Source organism: Carcharhinus amblyrhynchos, chromosome 25 (genome assembly GCF_965287045.1).
Source record: "Carcharhinus amblyrhynchos chromosome 25, sCarAmb.v2.hapA, whole genome shotgun sequence".
In the NCBI taxonomy this organism is placed as follows: domain Eukaryota; kingdom Metazoa; phylum Chordata; class Chondrichthyes; order Carcharhiniformes; family Carcharhinidae; genus Carcharhinus; species Carcharhinus amblyrhynchos.
The window spans coordinates 24,581,290-24,607,157 of NC_137348.1; the positions used below are offsets into that span (position 1 = coordinate 24,581,290).

The 25,868-nt window shown below is 41.5% G+C and overlaps 3 protein-coding genes across 9 annotated transcripts in view; 1 reads left to right on the forward strand and 2 right to left on the reverse strand.

Annotated features, from left to right (window-relative positions):
• Window positions 1–541: 541 nt before the first annotated feature.
• On the reverse strand, window positions 542–5,968 carry rpl28 (ribosomal protein L28). Its single transcript, XM_080212221.1, has 5 exons — window positions 5,878–5,968; window positions 5,347–5,437; window positions 3,813–3,936; window positions 3,260–3,378; window positions 542–679 (listed from the first exon to the last, which is right to left on the reverse strand). Exons 2-5 carry the CDS (start codon window positions 5,425–5,427, stop codon window positions 590–592), a joined length of 414 nt encoding a protein of 137 aa, XP_080068347.1. The 5' UTR covers window positions 5,428–5,437; window positions 5,878–5,968; the 3' UTR covers window positions 542–589.
• A 256-nt stretch (window positions 5,969–6,224) lies between these two features.
• LOC145358287 (uncharacterized) lies at window positions 6,225–18,756 on the forward strand. Of its 3 annotated transcripts, none has more exons than XM_080212180.1 (8): window positions 6,225–6,290; window positions 7,201–7,402; window positions 9,830–9,962; window positions 10,281–10,393; window positions 13,636–13,735; window positions 14,171–14,295; window positions 16,471–16,716; window positions 18,594–18,756. In XM_080212180.1, the coding sequence occupies exons 2-8, from the start codon at window positions 7,321–7,323 to the stop codon at window positions 18,698–18,700; spliced, it is 906 nt and encodes a 301-aa protein (XP_080068306.1). In that variant the 5' UTR covers window positions 6,225–6,290; window positions 7,201–7,320; the 3' UTR covers window positions 18,701–18,756. The 3 variants fall into 3 exon arrangements, with proteins under 3 accessions (XP_080068306.1, XP_080068305.1, XP_080068307.1); XM_080212179.1 differs by lacking the exon at window positions 6,225–6,290 and adding an exon at window positions 6,727–6,969; XM_080212181.1 differs by lacking the exon at window positions 6,225–6,290 and adding an exon at window positions 6,729–6,969 and having other exon boundaries at window positions 9,820–9,962.
• Window positions 18,757–19,486: 730 nt separating this feature from the next.
• cdk5rap2 (CDK5 regulatory subunit associated protein 2) overlaps window positions 19,487–25,868 on the reverse strand; it is a 117,934-nt gene continuing 111,552 nt past the window's right edge. For 3 of the 5 annotated variants that reach the window (XM_080212174.1, XM_080212177.1, XM_080212173.1), the window contains 2 exons: window positions 22,623–22,674; window positions 19,487–20,299 (listed from right to left, as the gene is read on the reverse strand). In XM_080212174.1, the coding sequence (XP_080068300.1) occupies window positions 20,154–20,299; window positions 22,623–22,674 (198 nt within the window). In that variant the 3' untranslated portion in view covers window positions 19,487–20,153. The remainder of the gene's footprint in view (window positions 20,300–22,622; window positions 22,675–25,868) is intronic. The other 2 variants (XM_080212175.1, XM_080212178.1) reach the window with 2 other exon arrangements.

Genomic DNA, 25,868 nt, shown 5'->3' on the forward strand with positions numbered 1-25,868 from the left:
GCCTTTTCTAAGAGGGAAATCAGAAACAGATGACCTTCAGTGAGGGTATTTCCTAGTGCTGGCATTCGTCTTGCACTATCCAGATGTGGGGGTCAGTCAGTAAAGTTGCTGAGTTAGTCATTCAGAGGCTTAGGCTAATAATCGAGCAAGAAGTTAAAATCCCACCAAAACACCAGCAAGTTATCAAAACTCTGGAATAAAAGTATGGTGACCACAGAACTACTGGATTGCCATAATAACCCACCCAGTTCACCAATGCCCTTCTGGGAAGGAGGTCTACTTATCCAGTTTGGACTGAGATCCCAGACCAACTGCAAAGTGATTGACTCGTACCCAACCTCTAAAATGACCTGGCAAACCACACATTTGTACCAAACCACTACAGGATAGTGACAAGGACTTCGTCAGTTCAAGACAGTCACTCAACACCAGCTTAATTAGGGACAAATGGTCTTTTCAGCAATGGGCAGATCACATGAATAAATTTAAGTTCCCATGAAGATGGCCCTATTCCCAAGAAGTTCATTTAACACAGACAAGCTACTTAAAACTCTCCTTTATTCTGAATCACATCAAATCTTTTACAAGTTTATGCACTCTTGGTAGCACGAGTGCGCTTCTTCTTGACCACAACTGGTTTCTGACTCTTCAGAATAGCACTAGCACGGCGAAGTGCAGCCTGAAAATAAAAAGAAATCACACCATTACAAGGTAACTCATCCTTTCACAAACTGCAGTATTAGAACTTCCAGGGCAAGCTCCCCACAAGAGATTTACAACAACAGCACAAGTAACAGTGCATGGAATTAATGGGAGTGCCACATGGCCAGAGATGAAAGGCAAACATCAGATCATGATGCAAAAATACAAGTCACTAAAAAAGTCGCAGCACAAGTAAATGATACAGCTGGTCAGCTCAATAATGAGGGAGCACTACTTAAATGAAAATCACATTCTCTGTAGAATACATTGAAATGAGGAATTCAGTCACAAATACTTGAAGCAGAATCCAAAAATTAAAAGGGAAAGAGCAAGGAAACATGATTAAACTAGGTGACTGAAGTGAAAACTCATCTCTTCACAGTGGGGTCAAAGGACCCATTTCAATGCTATTATTGAACTTAAACAAAAAGGCATTTGCTGTTAACAGGTCTTTTTTTGTTGTAGCCAAAGGGGTCTCCCAGTGACCCAGTAGACAAATTCTCAGTCTTAGAAAACACTAGTGGTCTCTGTTAAGACAGTTCATCACAGCCAAATAAGAGATAGGAGAAGTAGGCCATCTAGCCCTTCGAGCCTGCCCCGCCATTCAACAAGATCATGGCTGATCTGAAGTGGATCAGTTCCACTTTCTCCCCATAACCCTTAATTCCCCTGTCTATCAAAAACCTATTACCCATGACTTAAATATATTTAGTGAGGTAGCCTCCACCACTTCAACGGGCAGAGAATTCCAGAGAACCACCATCCTTTGAGTGAAGAAGTTCCTCCTAACTCTGATCTAAACTGCTCCCCCCCCCCCTTATCTTGAGGCTGTGTCCTTTAGTTCTGCTATCCTTTCTAAGCGGGAAGAATCTCTACCTCTACCCTATCCATCCCCTTCATTATCTTGTACGTCTCTATAAGATTCCCCCCTCATCCTTCTAAACTCCAATGAGTACAGACCTAGTCTATTTAGTCTCTTTTCATAGTCCAACCCCCTCATCTCCGATATCAGCCTAGTGAACTCCTCTGCACTCCCTCCAAGGCCAATATATCCTTCCGCAAGTGCGGTGCGGTATTCCAGCTGCGGCCTCACCAGTACCCTGTACAGTTGCAACAAGACCTCCCTACTTTTATATTCTATCCCCCTCATTATAAAGGCCAACATTTCATTCACCTTCTTGATCACCAGCTGCACCTGCAGACTGGGTTTTTGCGACTCGTGCACAAGGACCCCCAGGTCCCTTGCACCGTAGCATGCTGCAGCTTTTCACCTTTTAAATAATAATCCCTCCTATTATTTCTGCCAAAGTGGATAACCTTACACTTGCTAACATTATACTCCATCTGCCAGGTCCTCGCCCACTCGCTCAGCCTATCCAGATCTCTCTGCAGACTTTCCACACCTTCCACTCAATTTGCTTTTCCACTCATCTTCACGTCATCAGCAAATTTCATCACCCTACACTCAGCCGCCTCCTCCAGATCATTGATATAAATGGTAAACAGTTGAGGCCCCAGCACTGATCCCTGCGGCACTCCACTAGTCACCAACCACCAACCAGAATAGCATCCATTGATACCAACTCTCTGCTTCCTCTATCCTCTACATCCAATCCTCTATCCACGCTAACACCTTATCCCCAACTCCGTGCACCCTAACCTTCTGTAGCAACCTTTTATGAGGCACCTTATCAAACACCTTTTGGAAATCTAAAAGCACCACATCCACCGGTTCCCTTCTGTCTACCGCACCAGTTACATCCTCATAGAAATCCAATAAATTCGTCAAACACGACTTCCCCTTAACGAATCCGTGCTGCGTCTGCTCTATCAAACCATTCTTTTCTAGGTGCCTCGCTATTTCTTCTTTGATGACGGATTCAAGATGAGAAACGGCAAGAGACAGTGCACTGCTGTAATAAACAACCAAAATTACACTGAATACAGGAGTTGGGGCATCTTGTTGAAGATGTACAAGACATTGGTAAGGCCAAGCTTTGGTCACCCTATTACTAAATTAGGACTGTAGATAAGATTTACTAGGATGCTACCAGGACCTGATGGTTTGAATTATAAGGAGGCTGGATAAACTGGGACTATTTCCCTCTGGAGCACAGGACTTAGGGGTGATCTTAAAGACGTCTATAAAATAATGACAAGCATTGATCAGCTAGATAGTCAATATCTTTTTCCAAAGGTAGGAGTCTAAAACTAGAGGGTGTAGGTTTAAGGTGAAGGGAACAATACAAAAGGATCAAGAGATGAAATTTTTTTCACACAGAGGGTGGCGAGTGTTTGGAACAAGCTGCCAGAGGTAATAGTAGAGGTGGGTACAATTTTGTCTTTTAAAAAGCGTTTAGACAGTTACGTGGGTAAGATGGGTATAGAGGGATAGGGGCCAAAAGCAGGCAATTGGGACTAGCTTAGGGGTTTTAAAAAAGGGATGGCATGGAGAAGTTGGGCCAAAAGGCCCATTTCCATGCTATAAACTTCTGTCTTGAAATGACTAGTTTCAGCGGTCAAGGCATTTTCACAAATAATGCCAAATTTCTCATACCATGCGGAGGTCCTTTCGGTACTTGTTCTTACGAATGATGTGTCGTATACTGTTCAGGGTAGCACGGCCATTCTTGTTAATGGTGATCTTTTCATAGGATGTCGCTGGCTTACGCTGACCTAGAATAAGACAAATGCACAAAACTGAACACAAAGCAATGCAAGATGAAGTACCATAAGCAACTTACAAGTGGCCACATTACCAGACAAATCTTATTCAAACTCAACACCAAAAGGAGGAATGCCTCAGCATAAGCTCTCAACCGCAGAATGAACAGGAAAAGGAGTGACAATTCGGAAATCGCCATCGACTACTGCTTTGCTTCTCGGATACCTACTTAAAGAGTAGAATTAGCAAAGTAACTTTACTCAGCCAGTGAATAGCAAGACCAGTGGGAAACAGTAATTAGCTGTAAGTACAAAAAAGGTAAAAGCGCTCAGTTTCGCCTGTCTGATCACAGCAAATCGGACTCAATGGGCACATCTCTGACTGCCTGAAATCCACAAAACACAAGGTGATGTAACTGTACAACAGCAAGGGTCAATGCACTTACCCGCTCGCTTCTTGAGGATGACCACTACTCCTTTTCCGTCAGCTGCTGGCTCTACACCTACAGTTTTGCGGTGAATAAGTCCATTGTAACGGAAAGTGTTTCTGGCCTTCAGGTTGTTGGGCTCCTGTGTTGCAGGGACAAGACAAGGGTGGCAAAAATATTTTAAAAAGGAACACAGCATTAATTTCTGCGCTTTAACAGAACCGTGGATTAATTCTGTCAGAAAGTGATCATAAATTGAAGATCCCAGATAGCAATATCTAAGTTGATTGTGAAGACTGACAAGACATTGTACAATTACCAGGTCTAGGGGACACAAACTATTTTAAGCAAGAGATGCAGGCAGAATACCACAAAGAATCTTTAAGACACAACAAGTGATAACACTAAACTCACAGCCCAGAAAGGTTGTGGAAGAGGAAGCAAACATGGGCAATTGATGGGCACAGAAAATAAATAAACTTGTAGGGCTACAGATAAGCAACTGGGATTGACTAGATTCCTCCATGGGCGATCAGTGTGGACTGGATGGGCCAAACAACTACCAGTGCTGTCAACAACAAACTACTGAATTTTGGATAACTCAAGAATCGATTAAATGGTGTACAATGCAATGTCAAACAGCATCTCAGTCGCGAATACAAAACATTTGGAACTAAAGAGGCGGCACAGTGGTTAGCATTGCTGCCGCACAGTGCCAGGGACCCAGGTTGAATTCTGACCTTGGGTGACTGTGTGCAGTTTGCACGTTCTCCCCATGCCTGTATGAGTTTCCTCTAGGTATTTGTTTCCTGCCACACTCCAAAGATGTGCACTTTAGATGGACTGGCCAAAGTAAATGTCGCAAGATGTGTAGGTTAGATAAATCAGCTATGGTAATTGCATGGTGATAGGAGGGAACACGTGCACATGGACATCAGCAAGGACAGAGCTCGTGTTTGCTTAAGACTCCAGATCACATGTTAATTTCAGACCTTAAAGTGGCAACATTAATCTGACACAATTAATGCCTGCAGAACTGCACCTGAACACATCAGCAACTTCAATAACTGAATTAAAACTGATGTGTGCAAAGGCAATATCTCAACTCAAGAGTCAAAACTCAGCAACATCAGGCAAACATAAGGTGGTTCCTCCATTGTAAGGTTGCAAATGTACAGCAGCTTTGTCAACAGCAGCAGCTGGGAGTGGTTTGCAAGCAAGACATCAAATCATCAGCCCCCTGACTGATTATTTTCTGGATCCTAAACCACTCACCCGAATGGGTCAAGAACGAATTTCGCACCAGGCAGAGCTGTCCAAGCTCTTAAAAGTGCAGTCACGGGAAAGACAAGAATTCACTTACCCCATGATCCACTAAATTTTTCAACTGCCACAACCCTAAAGAAATAAAACTTAACCCCCACAAGAGCGCATAGGTTGACAAACTGAGTAACGCCCTATGCAAAAAGCTGTTGGAATAATGGTGCCTAGAAAAAACCCCACCAAATCCAGTTGTGATTTCAGTCACTGAGTTGAAAAGTTGGATACTCACAGTGCTGTAAACCTGCTTGTTCCTTTTAATGAGGAAGCTGGAGCAGTTGCGAATAACCATCCATTGGAGATGAGCTGACATTGTGATCCACCTGGACAGAGACAGAGAGAATGAGTTAGAAAGGTTCATACAGAGCCAGCCTCTCCCCTTCACTGACCATGGAGAGCAGCCTGGGGCCGGTCAAACCCTCCCAGGACAGGCAGCCACATGGAGCTGCAGCCGCCCCTCTACCCTCCCCGGTAAGCAGCCGCCCAGCGGGGCGGGGGGAATCGAGGCCCGGCTCCTTTCATAATCGAGCCCAAGGCTCCAACGTGCGGCCTGAGCGACAACAATCCCCGGCACGGCCTCTCCATACCGCCACCACGGCCGCTTCTCCGGCTCCATACCGTCCCCTCTGTCCGCACCCGGATCCCCAGCCCGGCTCCCCCACTTCCCCGGGCCTCTCTCTCCCCCCCTGCCCAGGCCCGCTCTCTGCCCCCGGCCCCGCTCTCTCGCTCCCCGGCCCGGCCCCGCTCTGTCTGCCGCTCCCACCTGCTCCGCTCCGCCACCAGAAAGAGAGAGAAGCGCCGCACGCGCCGCCTTATCACACCTACTGCCCGCGCCTCCTCCGCCTGACTGGAACTATATCCGGCTCCGTCCCCGCGGCCCGCTGCACATCTGCCGATTTTTCCTCCTCATTCAGATGCCTGACCGCCGGTTTTCTCAATTAAATCGGCAGCGGCACATCGCGGGCGGAAGGCGTTCTCTACCTGCTGAGTTTTCGTGGGGAACTATTTTGTCCTCCTGCGCGGAAGGTTACACGATGTTTTGTCGACTGCGGGTAGTGACAGAATGACGCAATCCGGGAGCGACGCGGATGACGCGGATACAAGCGACGCTGTGGCCACAATCTTCCAGCGCAGGCTGATGACGTGGATGTTGTGCGGGTGAAGACCGTTTGAACGGTGAGTCTTTGCGCTCAGTTTTGGATTTGAAATATCCCAATTGTACTGAAGCACTTCAGAGTGTAACATTGTCTCTATAGACAACATAAATGCTATTGTACTCTCTTTAATGATCATTTTGAAATGTCTATAACGTTTCTTTGATTTATTGATACAGCGCGGGTGCAAAAAGAGGGTGGTACAGTGGTTAGCGCTGCTGCCTGACAGCGCCAGGAACCTGGGTTCGATTCCCGGCTTGGGTCACCATCTGTGTGGAGTTTGCACGTTCTCCCCGTGTCTGCATAGGTTTCCTTCAGATGCTTGTTTTCTCCCACAGTCCAAAACATATGCTGGTTAGAGGCATTGGCCATGTTAATTCTCCCTCGGTGTACCCGAACAGGTGCCGAGCAACTAGGGAATTTTCACAGTAACTTCATTGCAGTGTTAATATAAGCCTGCGTGCAACATAATAAATAACTTTTAAAGCCTTTAAACATAATCTGTGTAAACAATTTGAATGTTACTACACTTTCTATGAAGGCCATTTAAAAATGTAATGTTTCTTAATGAATATAATATATTTTTGCGAAAGAACTTGTTTTTTTAAAAAACAAATTACTGCAGATGCTGGAATCTGAAACCAGAAATCTCAGATCTGGCAGCATCTAAGGAGAGAAAAGAGCTGACATTTCGCGACCAGGTGACCCTTTGTCAAAGCACGGGGCTTTTCTCTTATTTTCTCTCAAAATTAAAAATAGCCCTTTCAATGTATTGTAATGATATTTGGGGGTCTTTTAGTTCTGTGATTGTTCAATTGGACAGCAAAATATTGTCCACAAATAGTAACAGAATGGATGAGTAATTAATTTGTTTTTGGTTGTGTCACCTGAGAGAGGACTGACTAATTTGAGATTTTTTTTGTGTGTGACAGTGCTCTGAAGTTCAAGAAGTCAAACAGCGCACATTTCCTTATGAAGACAGGACAGCCTGGATATGCGAAGTTCACACCTTAGTTCTAACTTGTATTGAAATAGTTTTAAATGGATAACCAATGGAGCAGCAGAATACACTGGGTGAAAAACTTTATAATGCCATCTACCCACAACATCCGGAATTGGCCATAAAACTTACAGGTATAGCCATTTTAGGTTCATGCTGTACCATAGCAGTTGACCTTGGAATTGGGGTGGCACTGTGACTACCGCTGCTGCTTCACAGTGGCAGGGACTTGGATTCGATTCTGGCATTGTGTGACTGTGTGGAGTTTGCACATTCTCCCTGTGTCTGCGTTTGACATGTCTTAAGTTTCCTTTGTACTTTCTGTTTCTATTCGGGCTGTTCCCCCTCCTTTTGGGGAGCCGCCCCCTTTTTCTTTGTCCGAATGTAATTTGAGTTTGTTTACTTGGTTTGACATTTAGTGCATCGAGCCTGTGTCGACCACAATCCCATCCAGGCCCTATTCCTGTAACCCCAGACGTTTAACCTGCTAATCTCCCTAACACTAAGGTCAATTTAGCATGGCCAATCCATCCAACCCGCACATCTTTGGAATGTGGGAGGAAACTGGAGGAAACTCACGCAGACACGGGGAGAATGTGCAGACTCCACACTGACAGTCACCTGAGGTTGGACTTGAACCCAAGTCCCTGCCACTGTGAGGCAACAGTGCTAACCACTGTGCCACCCCTGAACAACAGAGGGAGGCGATTTAACCACTCAAACCTCTTTTGCCATTCAGTGAGATCATGGCTGATCTGCGACTTGACATACACTCCTTTGCCCTATATACTTTCATTTCTTTGATTAACAAAGATTAATCAAAGTTAATGATTGATCTAGCATCAGTTGTTGTTGAGGAAGAGAATTCCAAACTCACATGATTATTTGTGTGTAGGAGTACTTCCTTATTTCACCCCTGAAAGGCCTAGATCTCATTTTAAACCATGATTCCCTAGTTCAGAACTACCTAACCAGCAGAATTGTTTCTCGGCTTGCTGCTCTATCTGCTCTCTTTGATATCTTGAAACCTTTGATCAAATTGTCCAGGGAATACCCCTCTATGTTTTGGGGGGGGGGAATCCCTCAAAAGTGGCCCTACTGTTACTTTAAAGTTGATGTAGAGGATTAACAAATTCATTCAAATAATTATTCACTTGAGCAAAGGGCTGAAATGCAAGGCACGTAAACTCAAAATGAGGAAGTTAGAAATGAAAGGTAGTTGTCTGATTCCATTCGCAAAAGGGAGAAGCATTATCGAATAAGGCATAGAGCAATACAGAATGGAAACAGGCCCTTCAGCCCAGCTGATCCATGCTGACTAAGGTGCCCCCCCAGCTAGTCCCAATTATCTGCGTTTAGCCCATATCCCTCTAATCCTTACCCATCCATGTGTTTATCCAAATGCTTCTTAAATGTTGCTACCTGCCTCAACCACTTTCGCTGGCAGCTCATTCCATACACGCATTGCAGTCTGCATGAAGAAGTTGCCCCGAGCTCCCTTTTAAATCTTTATCCTCTCACCTTAAACCTATGCCCTCTGGTTTTCAATTCCTCTTCCCTAGGAAAACGACTCTGTGCATTCATCGTAACTATGCCTGTTAAGATTTTATGCAGCTCAATAAGCTCACCCCTCATTTTCCTACGTTCCAAGAAATAAAGTCCTAACCTGTCCAACCCCTCCCTATAAATCAGGCCCACTAGTCCTGGCAACATGCTTGTAAATCTATGATGAAAGGGCATTGAAGTGAACAGTATAACTTAATTCAAGAGGCATTTAGCTGCATTTTAATTTTGATTTGATTTGATCTATTATTGTCATGTATTGGGATGCAGTGAAAAGTATTGTTTTTTGTGAAGCTGATATAGACAAAACACACCTTTCATGGGATACATAAGGGGAGAAGGAAAGATAAGGGTGCAGAATGTAGTGTTGCAGTCACAGCTAGGATCTAGATAGAACAAGAGTAAAAGATAGAATTAGAAGGTATGCTGGGGTCCACTCACAAGAAGTCACCTCGCTCTGGCACTATCTTCTTTTCTGGATAAAGAAGGGATTGTAGAATGTGAGTCAGTCAAAAGAAGACCAAAAAGATGAGCCCAAGAACTGTCACATCTATGTGACATTAGTCATAAATGGAGATTCTTTTCACCATTTTAACAATTAGGATACCCAACTGGGACAATAAGAACATAAGAACATAAGAAATAGGAGCAGGAGTAGGCCATCCAGCCCTTCGAGCCTGCCCCGCCATTCAATAAGATCATGGCTGATCTGTCGCTGCTCAGTTCCACTTTCCCGCCCTCTCCCCATAACCCTTAATCCCCTCTCCTATCAAAAACCCATCAACCCGCAAATATAATATAATATAATATGAATTCATATGAAGATGAATGCATTCATAAAGTTTCAATACATTATCAACTATATTGATCTTAGTGATTAATATCCAGTTAACTCAGGTAAATATCGATTTTTCAATGCATTAAAATACCTTGGTATCAATAATACAATGTATTTCTATAAAAAGCTGAAGTATCTTTTTCTTTTGAGCCTCTTGCAGGGATGCTGCTGGAGCTCCCAGTTCCTGTGCTGGATCAGATGATACAGGATGAGAAATTGCTAAATGCTGGACTTCAGAAAGCCCTCGACACGCTTCAGGATTCCACAGAGAAATGGCAAGACATAAATAAATGGTAAGAGGAGTTCTTTAAGCTAATGTTACTTCTAATTATTTTCATTGTAAACCAAACTTGTTTTAGTTTTACATAAATCTTGTGGACCTTTTGAGTACCAGTTCAGTGCGAGATTGATTTCTACTTCCTATTGTCCATCGTGTGGTCGCTTGATTGCTTATACTGTACAGTGCTAGAATTACTCTTTTTAAAAAAAAAAGACTGAATTCATACAACCTTAAATTTACAGTCTTTTTAATCTCAAAATGGCAAATATTTCCCATTGATGGTAGTGCAGATCTTGGTGTTTGAGGAGCAAATATCTTGTTTGATTTCCAGTCTGTTTAAACTTGTACAAGACGATGCGGATTCTGATTCTACTGATTCATTGGGCGATCAGCTGTATGAGCTGGTGGACACCCACAATACTGGACACAGCGAGAAAATAACAGGTGGGTTAGCACAACCTAAAAATTGCCATCATCAATTGTAAAAATGTTGCTGAAGGCAAAAAATTTGATTTGAAGTTCCAAAGGTTATCAATTTCCAGTGTCAAATCTCTATTCTGGGATTGAGTCATGTAAATTATTTCTGCTTACAGTGGAAGAGGAATGTACAGGAAATTTACACAATATGGTTTCATTGGTAGCACTTTTTCCTCTGAGCCGCAATGGTCAAGTCCCGCAACAGACAGAGACTTGTGTGTCAGTCTAGATTCTTGCAATCAAGTACAGTGCTGTAGGGGTGCTGCAGTGTCAGAGGAATTCTACAGTGCAGGAGGAGATCCATTGAGTCTGCACCGATCACAATCCCACCCACGCCCTATCCCCATAATCCTGTGCATTTACCCTAGTCCCTCTGACACTAAGGGGCAATTTAGCTTTGCCAATTCATCTAACCCGCACATCTTTGGACTGTGGGAAAAACCTGGAGGAAACCCATGCGGACACAGGGAGAACGTGCACACTCATGACCCCACCTGGGTTCCTGGTGCTGTGAGGCAACACTGCCAACCACTGTGCCAACATGCTGCCCAATTGTTTTCAGATGAGACATTAACATGGGAATATACAAATTAGGAGCAGACATCAGCAATTCAGCCCTTCGAACCTGCTCCGCCATTCAATCAGATCATGGCTGATCTCTTCCTGATCTCAAGTCCACCACCCCACTTATTCCCCATAGCCCCTTCTCCCTTTTTATTAGAATATATCTATCTCCTCCTTGAAATCATTCAATGATTTAGACTCCACCGTGCTGCAGGGCAGCAAGTTCCACAAATTCACCACCCTGTGAGAAATAATTCCTCCTCATCTCAGTGTTACATCTACTGTTCTCAACCTACACCTGTGACTCCTTGTTCTAGATTGCCCCGTAATCAATCCCTATTAAAATTTTACATACCTCGATCAGATCCCCTTTCATCCTTCTAAACTTCAGCGAGTATAAGCTGTTCAATCTCTCCTCATACGTCAATGCTTTCATCCCCGGAATCAGCCTGGATAAATGGAAGCCTTGCTTGCCCACACACATTGTGGTAAAAGATCACTTGGCACTATTTTGAAAAAGAGGGGAGTTTTCCGCAGTGACCTGGACAATATTTATCTTTAATTCAACCCCATATCAGCAAATGATCTGGTGATTTTCTTGGTGCTGTCTGTGGGAGTTTACTATGTGCAAAGTGATTGCTGTGTTTCCTACATTGCAACAGTGACAATACTTCAAAGCTGTTTCTTGGACAATAAAGAGCTCTGGGACATCCTGACGTTGTAAAAAGTGCCAAATAAATCTGTCTATATATCAAATTGATGTTAGACAGACTGCATGGACCAGTGAGTCTTTTCCTGTCATTCATTTTACATATATTTGTAGATTATTGGTGATTTAGTTATCCTAGTCATTGCTATTGAAAACCAAACTGGTCCGTGCTACAGCAACAAATTATCTTCATTCCACAGTTTATTCATGTTTAGTTTTGCAGTTCATGAACAGCTTAGCATTCTCCAATTGTCAGCGAGGGGTGACAACTTTGCATGTCTTGTTTGGATCTCAGCATTATTTATGGACATTCCATTCATAATCACTTTGAGAGAAAATGAACTTGTGTTTAGACCACCTCAGCACTTCCTGAAGGGCTATCCAGCCTGTGAAATAATTGTGGAGTCACTGTTTAATGTCGGGAAATGTAGCAGCCAATTTACACACATAATGAGATAAATTATCAGATAGTCTGTCAGTCAATTAATATTGACCAGAATGTTGAGAGAACTCCTCCATGTTTCTTCACTGCCAAGTGCCATTAGAATCTGTAATGTGCATCCATGAGGTAGATGGGACTTCAGCTTAAGAGGCAGCACTGTGGCACAGTGGTTAGCGTTGCTGCCTCACTGCTCCAGGGACCTGGGTTCAATTCTAGCCTTGGTTGACTGACTGTGGAGTTTGCATGTTCTGTCTGTGTCTGTGTGTGGGTTTCCTCCAGGTGCTCTGGTTCCCTTCGACAGTCCAAAAATGTGCAGGTTAGGTGGATTGGCCAAGTTAAATTGTGCCTTATAATCAGGGGATTAGCGGGGTAAATATGTGTTGTTACAGGGATAGGGTTGTGTTGGTGCTGGCTCAATGAGCTGAATGGCTTCTGCACTGTAGAGTTTCTATGATTCTATGAATATCGAATCTGGACAATCTCCCAAGTGTAGACTTTGAATCCACAACTTTCTGACTCAGCAGTGAGAGTGCTCCCATTAACACCTTGGTTAGCCAGTAATAAGCTGTTTACTGTTTTCCAAAATACAAGATTGCAAATTAGCCTTGGCACAACCTCTGGCTGCTTGGGTTGGTTTTGCTTCCATTGCAACACTGTCTACTCATCATTCAAAATTAGCATTTTGTGGAAATTTTCTTTAACAATCCAGTAATCCCAAAAGAGGGAAAGGATACGCTAATTGCAAATGACTCAAAAATGTGGCAGGACTTTGTTAAGTGACAAGGCTGTAATTAGGTGATAGCTAACCTGCTGCCTATTGAGCTGCACTCTTGTGGTTTAAAGAGCCGCTTTTCAAGCACATGGAATTGTTGTCAGGCTATAGGAATGAACAATAATGTAGAAGATCACTTTTTTTGATCTAACTCTGAATAAATCATAAAATCCCTACAATGTAGTCCCATTGAGCCTGCATCAACAACAGGCCCCATAACCCCACATATTTACCCTATTAGTCTCCTTGACGCAAGGGGGCAATTTAGCATGGCCAATCAACCTAAACCGCACATCTTTGGACTGTGGGAGGAAACCAGAGGACCCGGAGGAAACCCACGCAGACATGGGGAGAATGTGCAGACTCCACACACAGGCCCTGATTTTACCGGCTCACAGAACTGCAGTCTCTGTTGGCCTCAAGTGCGATCTTACAAGCATTGGGTGGGCGTGCCAGTAAAATTCCAGCCAGGCAGTCACCCAAGGCTGGAATTGAACCCAGGTCCCTGGCGCTGTGAGGCAGCACTGTGCCACTGAGCCTCCTGCAATAATTCCATCAAAGAGATGGCATTATCATCATAAGCAATTTTGAATCAAATGGAATAAACATGTAGTTGGATACCAGAGTTGGTTACAAAACAAGTTGAAACTAATGTTTAAATCCAAATTAAAAATACTTCTGATTGTACTTCATGCAGGTTGATTTTTATGTCTATCTAATAGGTATGCTGCTAGAAATGGGACGAAATGAAGTAAAGAAGCTGGTCAGTGACTTGCAACTGTTGGAAGAAAGGATTCAGCTTGCACAGGAGGTGCTTGAACTGTAAGTCTGTGTGACTCCTTAAAAGCAAACAACACTCAGGGTAGTTTTTACATTCCAGTTTACTATGTGGCGATTGACCAGATGACCGTGCTGAAGAAGCAATTGTTTGTCTCCATGATCTGCCGAATATAAAAGCAGTGGGAGAAATGGGCTACCTCATGGGTCACAAGGTTAGGATAAGTAGAAGAAGATTGAGCCGTTGGTTTACAAGAGGCTGAAAATGAAAATTTGCTTTCGGATGCATGGAATTGCTGTCAGCGCATTGAAGTTTAAAGAGGGATTATACTGTTACTAAAACCAGGGGAAGCAATATAAAAATACTTTGCAATATACCGGCAACACTCTGGACAAAGCTTAGAGACATAAGCAAGCATCTTGCACAGTATCCTGTGTGCAAGTACCTCAAAAATCCAATGCTTTTCACATTTTTTTTAGAAAAACGTCAGATGAGAGGAAGATGTCCAACAGTTTGGATTGTGATGATGTGAAGGAGAAGCTGGGAGAGAAGATTTTTGAGCAAGTAGAAATGATTGATCCACAGAACTGTGCATGCATCACCGGTGAGGGGAACTCATGCGTACTTTGAATCTTTGAATTCATTTTTGTGGGGTTACAACCCTGTTGCACAACATTGATGTTGTTAAAATGCAGCAGGCTCGCATTCACGGGAGTTATAAAAGAGTTGGAAACTCATCTCGTGAACTTTACAACCAGGTTAGGAATTATAACACTTGGTAAAGCACAATTCGATCTTCTGTTGTGAGGAGCCTTACTTTCCAATATTCTTGGCACTTGGAGATGTGGCAGTGACTTTACTGTTAGTAGAAAATTCACACGTGAATCCTCTGATTTATTTTGATTTGGAAATGGAAGTGCATTTGTGTCAGTTGTAGCTCCATTGGTAGCATTCTGGCCTCTGAGCGAGGAGGTTGTAGGTTCAAGGCCCACTTGACTTGAGCACAGAAATCCAGCCTGACTGCAGAATAGGCGTGCTTTTAGAAATGCTTTCTTTTGGATGACGTGTTAAATCAAGGCCCTGTCCATTAGCTCATGTCACGTTAAAGGTTTCTATGGCGTTACTTTGAAGAAGAACAGGGGAGTTCCTCTCGGTTTTGTGTCTAATATTTATTCCACAATCAACATCACAAGAACCACATTACAAATGAATTAGGAGCAGGAGTAGGCCATTCGGCCCCTTGAGCCTCATTCAATAAGATAATGGCTGATCTGATTGTAACTTCAACCCCACATACCTGTCTACCTTCGATAACTTTTCACCCCCTTGATAATCAATTTATCTTGCTCTAGTTTTAAAAACATTCAAAGATTCTGCTTTCATTTTCTTTTGAGGAAGAATTTAGAGACTCATGATCCTCTGAGAAAACATTCTGCTCTTTCTTAAATAAGCAACCCCTTATTTTCTAACAGTGACCCGTAGTTCTAGATTCTTAGACAAGAGGAAACATCCTCTCCACATGCACTCTCAGGATCTTAAAGGTTTCAGTCAAGTTGCTTTTTACCCTTAACTCCGGTGGAAACAAACGTACCGCCTCCAATCTTTCCTCATAAGACAACCTGCCCATTCCTGGAATTCGTCTAGTAAACCTTCTCTGAACTGCTTCCAACACATTTACGTTTTTCCTTAAAAAAGGGGATCAGTACTGTATACAATTCTCCAGATGTGATCTCATCTGTGCCTTGGAAACTGAAGCATAATCTCCCTACTTTTGTAATCAATTCGCCTCTCAATAAATGATAACATTTTATTAACTTTCCAAATTATTTGCCGTACCTTTTGTGATTCTGGCCATTATCACATTGCTTGTTGTGAGAACTCCTGTGCAAATTGGCTGTCATGTTTGAGTGGAGGAGTAATTTCACTTTGTGTTAAAATGCTAACAAATTGTTGCTATTGTTAATTGTAATTACTATTGTCAGATGAAGTCTGAATCCCATTTGATCTTCATTTTATCTTCCTCACTGCAAATACTTTGGATGTCTCAGGGACCCAGGTTCGATTCCAGACTTGGGTCACTGTGTGGAGTCTGCATATTCCCCATGTGTTTACATGGGTTTCCTCCGGGTGCTCCAGTTTCCTCCCACAGTATGAAAGATGTCCTGGTTAGGTGCATTAGCCATGCTAAATTCTCCCTCAGTGTATCTGAACGGGCACTGGAATGTGGTGACTCGAGGATTTTCACAGTAACTTCATTGCGGTGTTACTGTAAGCCTACTTGTGACACTATGGAGCAGCTGTACATGCTATTAATGTTGGTGAGGTTATTTTAGAATCTAAATCCACCAAATTCTATGCTTTAAATGATGCGGAGATGCAGGTGTTGGACTGGGATGGGCATAGTATAAAGTCTGACAACACCAGGTTAAAGTCCAATGGGTTTATTTGGTATCACGAGCTTTCGGAGTGCTGCCCCTTCATCAGGTGAGTGAGAGGTGGGTTCACAACATGGCATGTAGACAGAGACTCAATTGCAAAATAATGGTTGAAATGCGAGTCTTTACAGGTTATCAAATCTTTACAGGTACAGACAATGCGAGTGCAGAGAGGTCTTTGAGAATGCTACCCACCTCTCCACTCAGCCGATGAAGGAGCAGCACTCAAAGAAGGTTTATTTGGTATCACAAGCTTTTGGACTTTAACCTGGTGTTGTGAGACTTCTCACTGTACTTTAAATTTCAATTTTGTCAAAGAACCTAATGCCATTTTTTGTTTTTAGGAATGCTACTGGAAATAGATCCTCCAGCCATCCAGATGTTGCTAACTGACAGATTGGCACTACAGGCTGCTGTTGAAAAAGCTCAGGCAGTGCTCTCGCAATCAGCTACTCCCAATTCTAGATTGGCAAATGTTGATGATGACGATGAGGAGAGTGATCTGGATAGTGAGACGGAAAAGATTGGAGAGGAGTTATATTATTATGTCAGCAATACAAAATACAGTGAACATGCAAGCCAGATAACAGGTACATGTAATTATTAGAGATATTATTAAAAACCCTATCCCTTATTGCATACAGTATTTTATTTTTTTTAAGCATCTTACACATCTCTGACACTCCAGTGCAGTACTGAGGCATGCTGTATTGTTGGATAATTTCTGAAACACAGGCCATGCCTGTCCTCTCAGTTGGATATAAAGCCACCTGGCACTCATTCTGAGACGAGCAGGGGAGTTTTCCCTCGCGTCCTGGCCAATATTTATCTCTTCACCAACGTCATTGAAACCGATTAAGTGCTCATTATCAGATTACTTTAAAGTTTCTCGTGGATGCTAAACGTAAACAGGGATTTCTCATTCTGTGTCTGAGTTCCTTACGAGATTGCTACAGACTGGTCACCCTTTCTTAGCTAGATGAGAAATGACAGACTGAACCACCCAGATATCAGTCTCGGGGTTAGCCAGCTGAGTTGGTGATTAAACCCGCTGCCTCAATGTAGAGTCCTGGAAACCAAACCCTGCTGAACTTAAAAGCAGCAACACAACATGCATTTATATACTGGATTCAAGGTAACTAAACAGCCTGAGGCACTTCATAGGGGCATTACAAAATAAAATGTAACTGAGCTATACAAGGAGGTAATAGGGCAGATCCTCAGAGGTGGTTTTGATAGAGCATTTTAGAGAAAGGAAGAGATGGAGAGGCAGAGTGATTTAGGGAGGAAATTCCAGATCTTCAGGCCTTGGCAACTAAAGGCCTAGCCACCAGCGGCAGAGCGATTAAATCGTAGATGCTCAGGAGACTGGAATTAGGAATGTGGATATATTTTGAAGAGTTGTGGTGCGGAAGGGAATTACAGAGATACAGGGAGGCAAGACCGTGGAGGGACTTGCGAACCAGGATGAGAATTCTAAAATTGTGGCATTACTTCGCAGAGAACCAGTGAGGTTGGGGGTGGGGGGTGAAATGAGTGTTTGGGACTTGATGCAGGCAAGATCATGGGGAATGTAACTTTAGATGACCTCGGGTAGAATAGGAAGCTGGTCAGGAATGTCTTGGAATCAGGAGGTAATGACAATATGGCTGAGGATTTCAGTGGCAAACGAACAGAGGCAGAAATGAAATCTGATAATGTTAGAGATGTAAATGAGTAGGTGATGTGAACATTTGGCTGGAAGTCACATATGTCACTGTGGTTACAAACAGTTAGGTTATTGAAGCTGTTTAAAGATATAGTGTTGACAGCATGTCTTAATTGATTCATTGTCTCAGGCTGATGCTGGCATTTGGAAAATTATGTTTCCAGAAATTTTTGTTGTGGACCTTTTGTGAGTTTATTTAACTTGATGTGAGTTAAGGTGATCCCATTGATTAGGTTACCCTTCCTAGTCTAAATAGTGAAAAATCTCAAAACATCTCAATGTACAGAAATAAACCCACTTTGGGTTGCTGATCAGTGTCTTTTGCCTACATAGAATTCTTACTGCCCTGCTTTACTATAAATGTAGGTAGTGGTAAAAGTGTATTTACCTGCCACTGTGAAAACAGAAGAGTGCACCACTTGATAAACTGTATAGAATTGATGGTGGTTAAGCTTCAGGAGCAGATGTCAAAGGAGCTATACAAGCATAAGTGGCTTTAAATTGTTTTAGCTAATGGGATCATTAAAGTGTTTACCTTTTAATGTTTTCAGAAGCGGAGTCTGCGACTGCGTAAAATACCTCAGATATTAGCCTAATTTCAGATTGGGGTTCTGCAATGTTATGGAGCTATCGGGTCCATTTAAAATTATTGTAAAAAAATATTTATAGTACCCCAGGGTCTGAGCATCAAATTCATGTCTTGGTAACAAGAACACATGGCCCCTTTATATGCATTAATACTTCTGTAATCTCCTTTAGGAATGCTGCTCGAGATGCCTCATAACCGCTTAGCAGAACTGCTGAAATCACCGGAAGAACTAAATGAGAAGATTAAAATTGCTGCTTTAGCACTTAAAGATGACTGAAAATGTGTTCAACTATGAGATACTTAATAATCCTGAAATTACAAAGAAATTTGTCACATTGGTTTCTGTGTTTTATTTTGAGTAATGACCAGTTTAAGAATCAAGCAAGTTACAGGACAATTCAGGGCATATAAACCGATTGAAATTAGTGAAGAGCTTTAAACTGTCTGCATTGCTAGTGCCGGATGTTGTCTTTAAACTGGGGGAGACATTTATTTATTGGAAATGCATATTATACAACCCCAGTAACAGATTATCAATAGAAAAGAAATTGTGAAGAACATTTCAAGTAAGTTTTTAATGGTTAAAGGCAGAGTAACTGCTGCTTCTGAAAGAAAATTGATCAAATCCATTCTAAAGATTCAACTTCAATCTATTAAATTATGGAACCTTTTTATAATTCTGATGCCAATTAGATTAAAAATGCCATTTGGAAATCAAGAGTAAAAGGGAAACTTTCAACATTCTTGCCACACAAATGCCTGGATAACCATCTCTAACAAGAGAGAATCTGACCATCGGCCCTTGACATTCAAGCAGCTTATCATCCAAGGCAAAACGCCAAATCCCAATAGTAATGTTTGGATTTCTATAAATTAAGGGCAGTGTGTGTGAAATCAGCTGTTGAGATATAGCCTGATGAGTTCTTACAGGGCAGATTCGCTGGCCGAATGGCCTCCTTCTGTTCTGTAAAGATTTTATGGTTAGAAAGTAAAGCATTGTAAAATACATCTTAAGCCCTTGAATATAAATGTAGAAATACAAAAAGACAGATAACAAATTCAGTAAAGATATAAAATGTATTTTGAAAAATAGAGACAGATTGAAATTCATACATTCTAGTAAAATGTACAGTAAGGCAGGCTTCTTTTCACAATTGGGAATCTTCTACATATATTTCCAATGAAAACACAAAAAAGGCTATTTAAAAATAATAAATCAGAAGGCCAAGGCAGTATCTCACAAATATTTGAATGCCTGGAAAGAAACATTATACAACAAGACAATACAATAATCACTCAAACTGCACACCGCAGGTCACACACTGGATTATTTACAAGATTGATTTTTACACACTACAACTATTGCTGAACTGAGGGAATGTACAAAGGTTCCTTCTAAAAAAAGAGGTTTGAAATGTTTCGACATTTCTGATGCTCTACATTATTTTAAAACTTAATTACTACAGTCTCACTTTTTAAAAAGCCCTTTAACACTTCACTCTTTTTTAAAAACTCTATAACATTTCATCTGTCCTATTCCAATTGCTACAATTTCTGACTAGTACTCAAAAAGTTACATCTAACATTTTTACAGGTAGACGTGCAGAAACAGTTCTGCGCCTCTGTGCAAAAAGAAAGCTAATTCCCAGACAAAAATAACATTCCAGAGGGAGGAAAAAAAAATCAGCAATTGAACCTGCAGACCGACAGGATGCTTGAAGAAATTATTTTCAATGACTGCAAAACGATGAGGTCAGAGAGTCAAACTTTTCTTCAGGAGTAGAGCAAGCCTCTTCGCTGGAGCCGCAATTAAAGGCGGCAGTACCTATTGTGTCAGTCAGACTCCATTTACAGGCTGAGCTTCGGAAGGTTGAGCCTGTTTGGAGGAAGAAAAATAACTTGCTGAGATGGTTCCGTGAGAACACGAAATTACAATGACACGAAACAAGAAGAAAGTGTCGACAGCTTAGACAATACACCACCACCTGTCATTTACAAGCAATTCAGAATAAACTTTAACAGGGTGGGTTTCTCTGGTTTGCCAGCCAGTGCTTCGCTCGCTGGGAGATTCTGGTCCCGCTGCCGTCAGTGGGATTTCCCATCGATTCCACTGTCAGCCAGCCGCCAGGGTGCCCCGTCAGCAGGACCAGAAGATCTCGCCAGTATGAATGGCCGGATAATTCCGGCCATAATTTATGCACTCAACACCACAAGCATGATAAAATGCAGTTACTTTGACTTCTTATCATACACGATCAAGTATTTTAACTGGGAGAGCAGACTGTTAATATAAATATTAAACTAGGCTTATGAAAAGAACAAAAAAACCAGCAGCTGAATTTTCCCTTCCCACCTGCCACGGGAATCGTGGTGGGCGGAGGCAGACCATTGCAAAGGTCCACTGGGCGGGATTTTCCAGTTTTGGGTTGAGTGTGGCCGGAAAATCCCACCCCAGGAGTCAAGATTATTGTCAATCTGTGCCGACAGCAGCATCAGTAATATTCCAATCCTAAATTGGTATTTGAAATTTGGCAATTTCTCCCTAGCTGTAGGAGAAGGTTGTATAGATTTATATAAAGTTTCCTCTACATACAGTATTACAGTAGTAAAGCTGTGCAAAAAAAGCGACATTATCACTCTGAGGGCTAACCACCTTGTGGATAAGGTTTTGTTTTTCTGATTTAAAATCAAGAACTGCAGACACTGAAAGAGTAACCCAGAAAGAGAAGGCACGCTCAAAATTACTTACTTTAGTTATTCCCATGAGTCATATGGAATTTAATATATTCATATATTGAAAACAAATATCTCCTACAACTTTGCTCATCTGCGCCAAACAAGTAATTACCTGCTGAGATACAACTGAACCTCAACATAGTGAATAAACACTTTTTGTTTATTGTAGGTGATATTTGCAGAACAAAGCTGATTATGCAGCTTGTTCAGGTTGCATTGCAAAATATACACTGCATAATATACACTTCACATTAGCTTCAGTCCTTCCAAGTGCAAGAAATCACAACAGAAAAATGCCCAAAATCTGTGAAACTGGCCAAAATCTCTGGGATTCTGGGTTGGAATATTTGTAAATGTTTGAAATTTTGCAGCGTCTTTCTGAATTGTGCTATTCAGGGCTAGCTTTTACCGCTTAGTGGTCCACATTGAATTTAGTATATTGGTCCAAAATTCACTGAAACAAAATACTGATGTCCAAATCACCCAGCAATGAGGGCAAAATGAATCCTCGAACTGTCGATCACAAGTTACAGGCTGATAATTGGCACCCCAACTTTAGCTTTTGGAAATACCTCAGCTGTAACCGCCCCTTAATTTTCATGATGTGGCTGCTTTGGGATATTAATTGGCCATAAAACTTGCCACAGAAAGTAAAATCTAGTAATTAACAGCAGATATACCCTTTTAGCAACATGATAATGGCTCTTGATCACTAATCAATACCTCCTACTCCGAAAGGGAATGGTTAAAAGTTTACAGTCTTATTCCTGCAGCAGTAAATAATTGGGCGATTTTAAAATAAAATATTTTTCCTTTTATGCCTTTGCTTCCTCCTCTCAATTCTGTTTCAGTACCTGATTGGACATTAATTTATCCATCCAATCTCTCGCCTCTTCTTTGCATTTCAAAATTATTTTAATTTTATTGGTGAAGGAGATACACTGGCTGGGTTTTTCTGACTGTTCCCACTGTCGGTGAACTCCACTGTGGGTTCACCCAGGGTGGAAGGCCATACAAAAGGGAAACTCCCATTGACATTGGTGGGATAAGCCAGCCAAAGGCGGGCCATCCCTGCAAAACACAACATGGGTGTGTAGTGTGCTGTCGCTTGCCAAGATCCCAGATGCCCCGTTGTCCTCGCCAAATAATTAACACTTCACAATTCCAGTAACTTTGTGACAAAACGTGTTTCAGCAGAAGAATGCAGGAACAAGTCTCAGAAATGGGGTAGGTACGTCGCAAGATGCTGAGCTCCAACAAATTCTGAACCAATGTATTAAAGAAACAATATTAACCATCAATGACACTACCAGTGGTACAAAAGTTATTATAATACCAACTTAGGAAAACCCTCAAAGGACTCATCAACCAATGGAGAATAAATTCCAACCCAGAACCTGAAAATCAGTGTGAATAGGTATTTACATGCAGCAGTCACAGAAGTGATCACACACTTCACCAACCTTCATTCTGCTTTGGAAAGCCTTTAAGATCAAAAACCATGTAATGATTCATCTGGAAAAGCTCAGACGAACAACAGGAGTGTGGAGAGAAAAAGGAAAGAGGAATAAAATATTGAATTAAGTAAGTTTGAAAAGCAAGATGAGAATTTTAACTATAATAGTGTATTGATTAATACAGTGGAAAGTGTAACTGGAGGAAAACCCATGCAGAAAATAAACATTAACTACAAATATTAAGACACAAGTTTGGAGACTGTTTTGTTACATATATAATAAAAAATGAGTTACATTATCTGCAATAAATTATCAAAGGAACTATGAGTAATTTTTGCAACTTTTAAAAATTTCAAACAATTTAAAACCTGATTAATAGCTCATTAAAAGGCATTTAAAGTTTATTTATTAATGTCGCAAGTAGGCTTACATTAACACTGCAATTTAGTTACTGTGAAAATCCCCTAGTCGCCACACTCCGGCACCTGTTCAGGTACACTGAGGGAGAATTTGGCTCTGGCTAGGTGCCAATGCACCTAACCAGCATGTCTTTTGGATTGTGGGAGGAAACCGGAGCACCCGAAGAAAAATCACGCAGACACGTAGTGAACGTTTTAGTCTGAAAACTTTTTGGTTTGAGTTCATAAATGTGCTTTTAGAAATTAAAGTTTTCAATAAATATGTCTCACTTGTCCATGCAGGGCATTATAAAAATGACTGAAGTTATTCAAATTTTTAATAATCTCCAACTTTTCCCACCCCCTCTCAATAAAATGAGCACTTGATCTCAATTCTTCAGGGAGGATCAAAGTCTTTATTATACCTTCAATTCAAATCAAAACCAGTAGTTAATAAGAGCTCAATTGACAAAGTGAAAGCAAGAACAATAAGTATTTAATCAATCTCAGGAGTGCAGATTAAACTCAGTTCTACTTATACCCAAAGTTTACACAGTTCAATCTAGGTGGCATATTTCAAATCTTATTGGATGCAGATAAATCTTCAGAGCATCTGGTCTCACCTTTCGCATTACTAACTTTCCTGTTTTCCTGCTGGCCTAGATGTCATTTGAACAGTGAAGCATGAATCTGATCTTATTAGATTGTTGCCACCTCTGTTAATAAACCATAACACCTATACTGTGCTGGGATGCTATTTAAGATGTGATTAACCACTGGGCCTGAAGCAGATGCTAAATGTGCTTCCAGCTGCATTCAGCCTGGAATGTGGTTTCATGTTGATGGCAGCCAGTGTCACCGTGTCTAGACAGCACATTCAAACACAAACTGCAGACACTTTCCCGAAATTTTATTTCAGCCCTAACATTTCATCCGCGCTGGATCAAGGTTGTAGCTAAAATATAAAGGCCTCCTGGTTTAATCGGCCCAACCAGCAACCATAATAGGAGACTGCTGCTGCAAAAAAAAGCCTGTGAAAAAGTAGTTTTTTTTGTAAAAAAGATCTATTTCTTCAATATTCAGGATCTATTTGTATCAATAATTTGGATCAAAATGCATTAATAATGAGGATCCTATTACGTCATGTTCAAAGTCCTATTGCATTCACAGTTCTATTACTTTAAGATTCAGGGTATTCATGGACAGGTATTTATCAATTTCTTAGGTTACAAAGCTCCAGAAACACATTAGTTATTCAGCATTTCTAGTTACAAATATTTCTAAGAAAGTAGTGGAAAGAAATGGTATTAGTCAATGATGCATTATGATATGGGTGAATTTGGTCCTTGCTGGTTAGCAAAACAAGTTCCTAGTGAATAGACAGCCTTTTTGTACCACACTTGATGTTCTTTTTATTGACTTCATTCCCTGTTATCTGTTCACTTTAAAACATTCATGACTTCAATGCAAAGGAACATTGAGCTTAGTGCAGAACGCGCTGCCAATTTGCTATGTTCTTGTTTCACACGTCCGGCAAAGAACACTTTTCCCCCTAATGTGTCTGTATGGGGCAGATCCTAATCTACATAGGCAACTTCTTCCAAGGTATCATCCAATCCATCAGTCTCACTTAGTTATACCGCACAAATGAAAACACTAGGTATACATACATACCATCACACAAAATTAAACAGCCACTGTATACACGGTGGAAAGTTACTCCTATACATAGGGTCTTAATAAATCCATGTTTCCCCTGAATTGACAATTTACAGTTCCTGTATTAACTGATTCCACAAGTGAGAACATGCCCACATGAACACATTTATAATAATGTGTGGAGTAGTACCAAAGAGCAGCTGATTATTACAGAATTGTCACAGTGTAGGAGAAGGCCATTTGGCTCATTGTGCCTGTACTGGTTCTCCAAATGAACATCATGACTTTGTGCCATTGACCTTTCTCTTGTACCCCTGAACATTATTTAATGATATAATGCCTTTTTGAAAGCCTCAATTGAACCTGCCTCCGCCACATTGCCAGGCAGAGCATTCCAGACCTGAACAACTTGAGTGAAAACTTGGTTTTTCACACATCACATTTGCTTCTTTTCCGAATCACTTTAAATCTGTGCCCACTTATTCGCAATCCTTTTAGGATTGGGAACGGTTTTTCTCTACGTTCTTGCCCAGCCCCCTCATGATTTAGAGCATCTTTATGAAATTTCCTCTTAGCCTTCTTCTCTCCAAGGAGAACAGCCCCAATCTCACCAGTCTATCCACATAACTGAAGTTTCTCATAAACCTCTTGTAAACCTCTTCTGCACTCGCTCCCAACCACTCACACTCCTTTCCACGATGTGGCATCTAGAACCGTACACAATATTCCAGCTGAGGTCTAATGAGCATCTTGTCTGTGTTCAGCAAAATCTCCCTGCTCCTGTATTTTCTGTTCTTACTAATAATGCCCAAAATACTCTTTGCTTTATTAACTGCTCTCTCCACCTGTCCTGTCACAGTCAATGAAGATTAAAGTTGGTTAACTGTAAACTCAATCACAGAATGTTGTCGCATGTAAACAGGTCATTGAGTCTGATGGGATACCTGATCTAATTATACTCTTTTGCCTGCTCTCCCTTCCCTAGAGTGTCAAATGAGTAATAGTTTTGAAAAAAAAACTGCTTCCACATTGGTTGGACAGTGGATCCCGCATTCTGCCACCTTTTGCGGTAGGACTTTTTTTAAACAATTTTTTTGTGACCTTGTTAAATTGCCCTCCTTGGTAAAATCTTACCAACACTGGAAACAATAAATCAATCGTTGTTCAAAACTTGATCTTGAAGATTTCTGATGTA

Bases quoted from the DNA above. Each gene is read 5' to 3' on its own strand.
- rpl28 (XM_080212221.1), bottom strand. From the start codon at position 5,427: ATGTCAGCTCATCTCCAATGGATGGTTATTCGCAACTGCTCCAGCTTC. The intron at 3,379-3,812 runs GTAAGTGCATTG...GTCTTATTCTAG, and splicing joins CATCCTCAAGAAGCGAGCGG to GTCAGCGTAAGCCAGCGACA. The intron at 680-3,259 runs GTATGAGAAATT...TTTTATTTTCAG, and splicing joins ACCGAAAGGACCTCCGCATG to GCTGCACTTCGCCGTGCTAG.
- LOC145358287 (XM_080212180.1), top strand. From the start codon at position 7,321: ATGGAGCAGCAGAATACACTGGGTGAAAAACTTTATAATGCCATCTAC. The intron at 9,963-10,280 runs GTAAGAGGAGTT...TTTGATTTCCAG, and splicing joins TGGCAAGACATAAATAAATG to TCTGTTTAAACTTGTACAAG. The intron at 10,394-13,635 runs GTGGGTTAGCAC...TCTATCTAATAG, and splicing joins ACACAGCGAGAAAATAACAG to GTATGCTGCTAGAAATGGGA.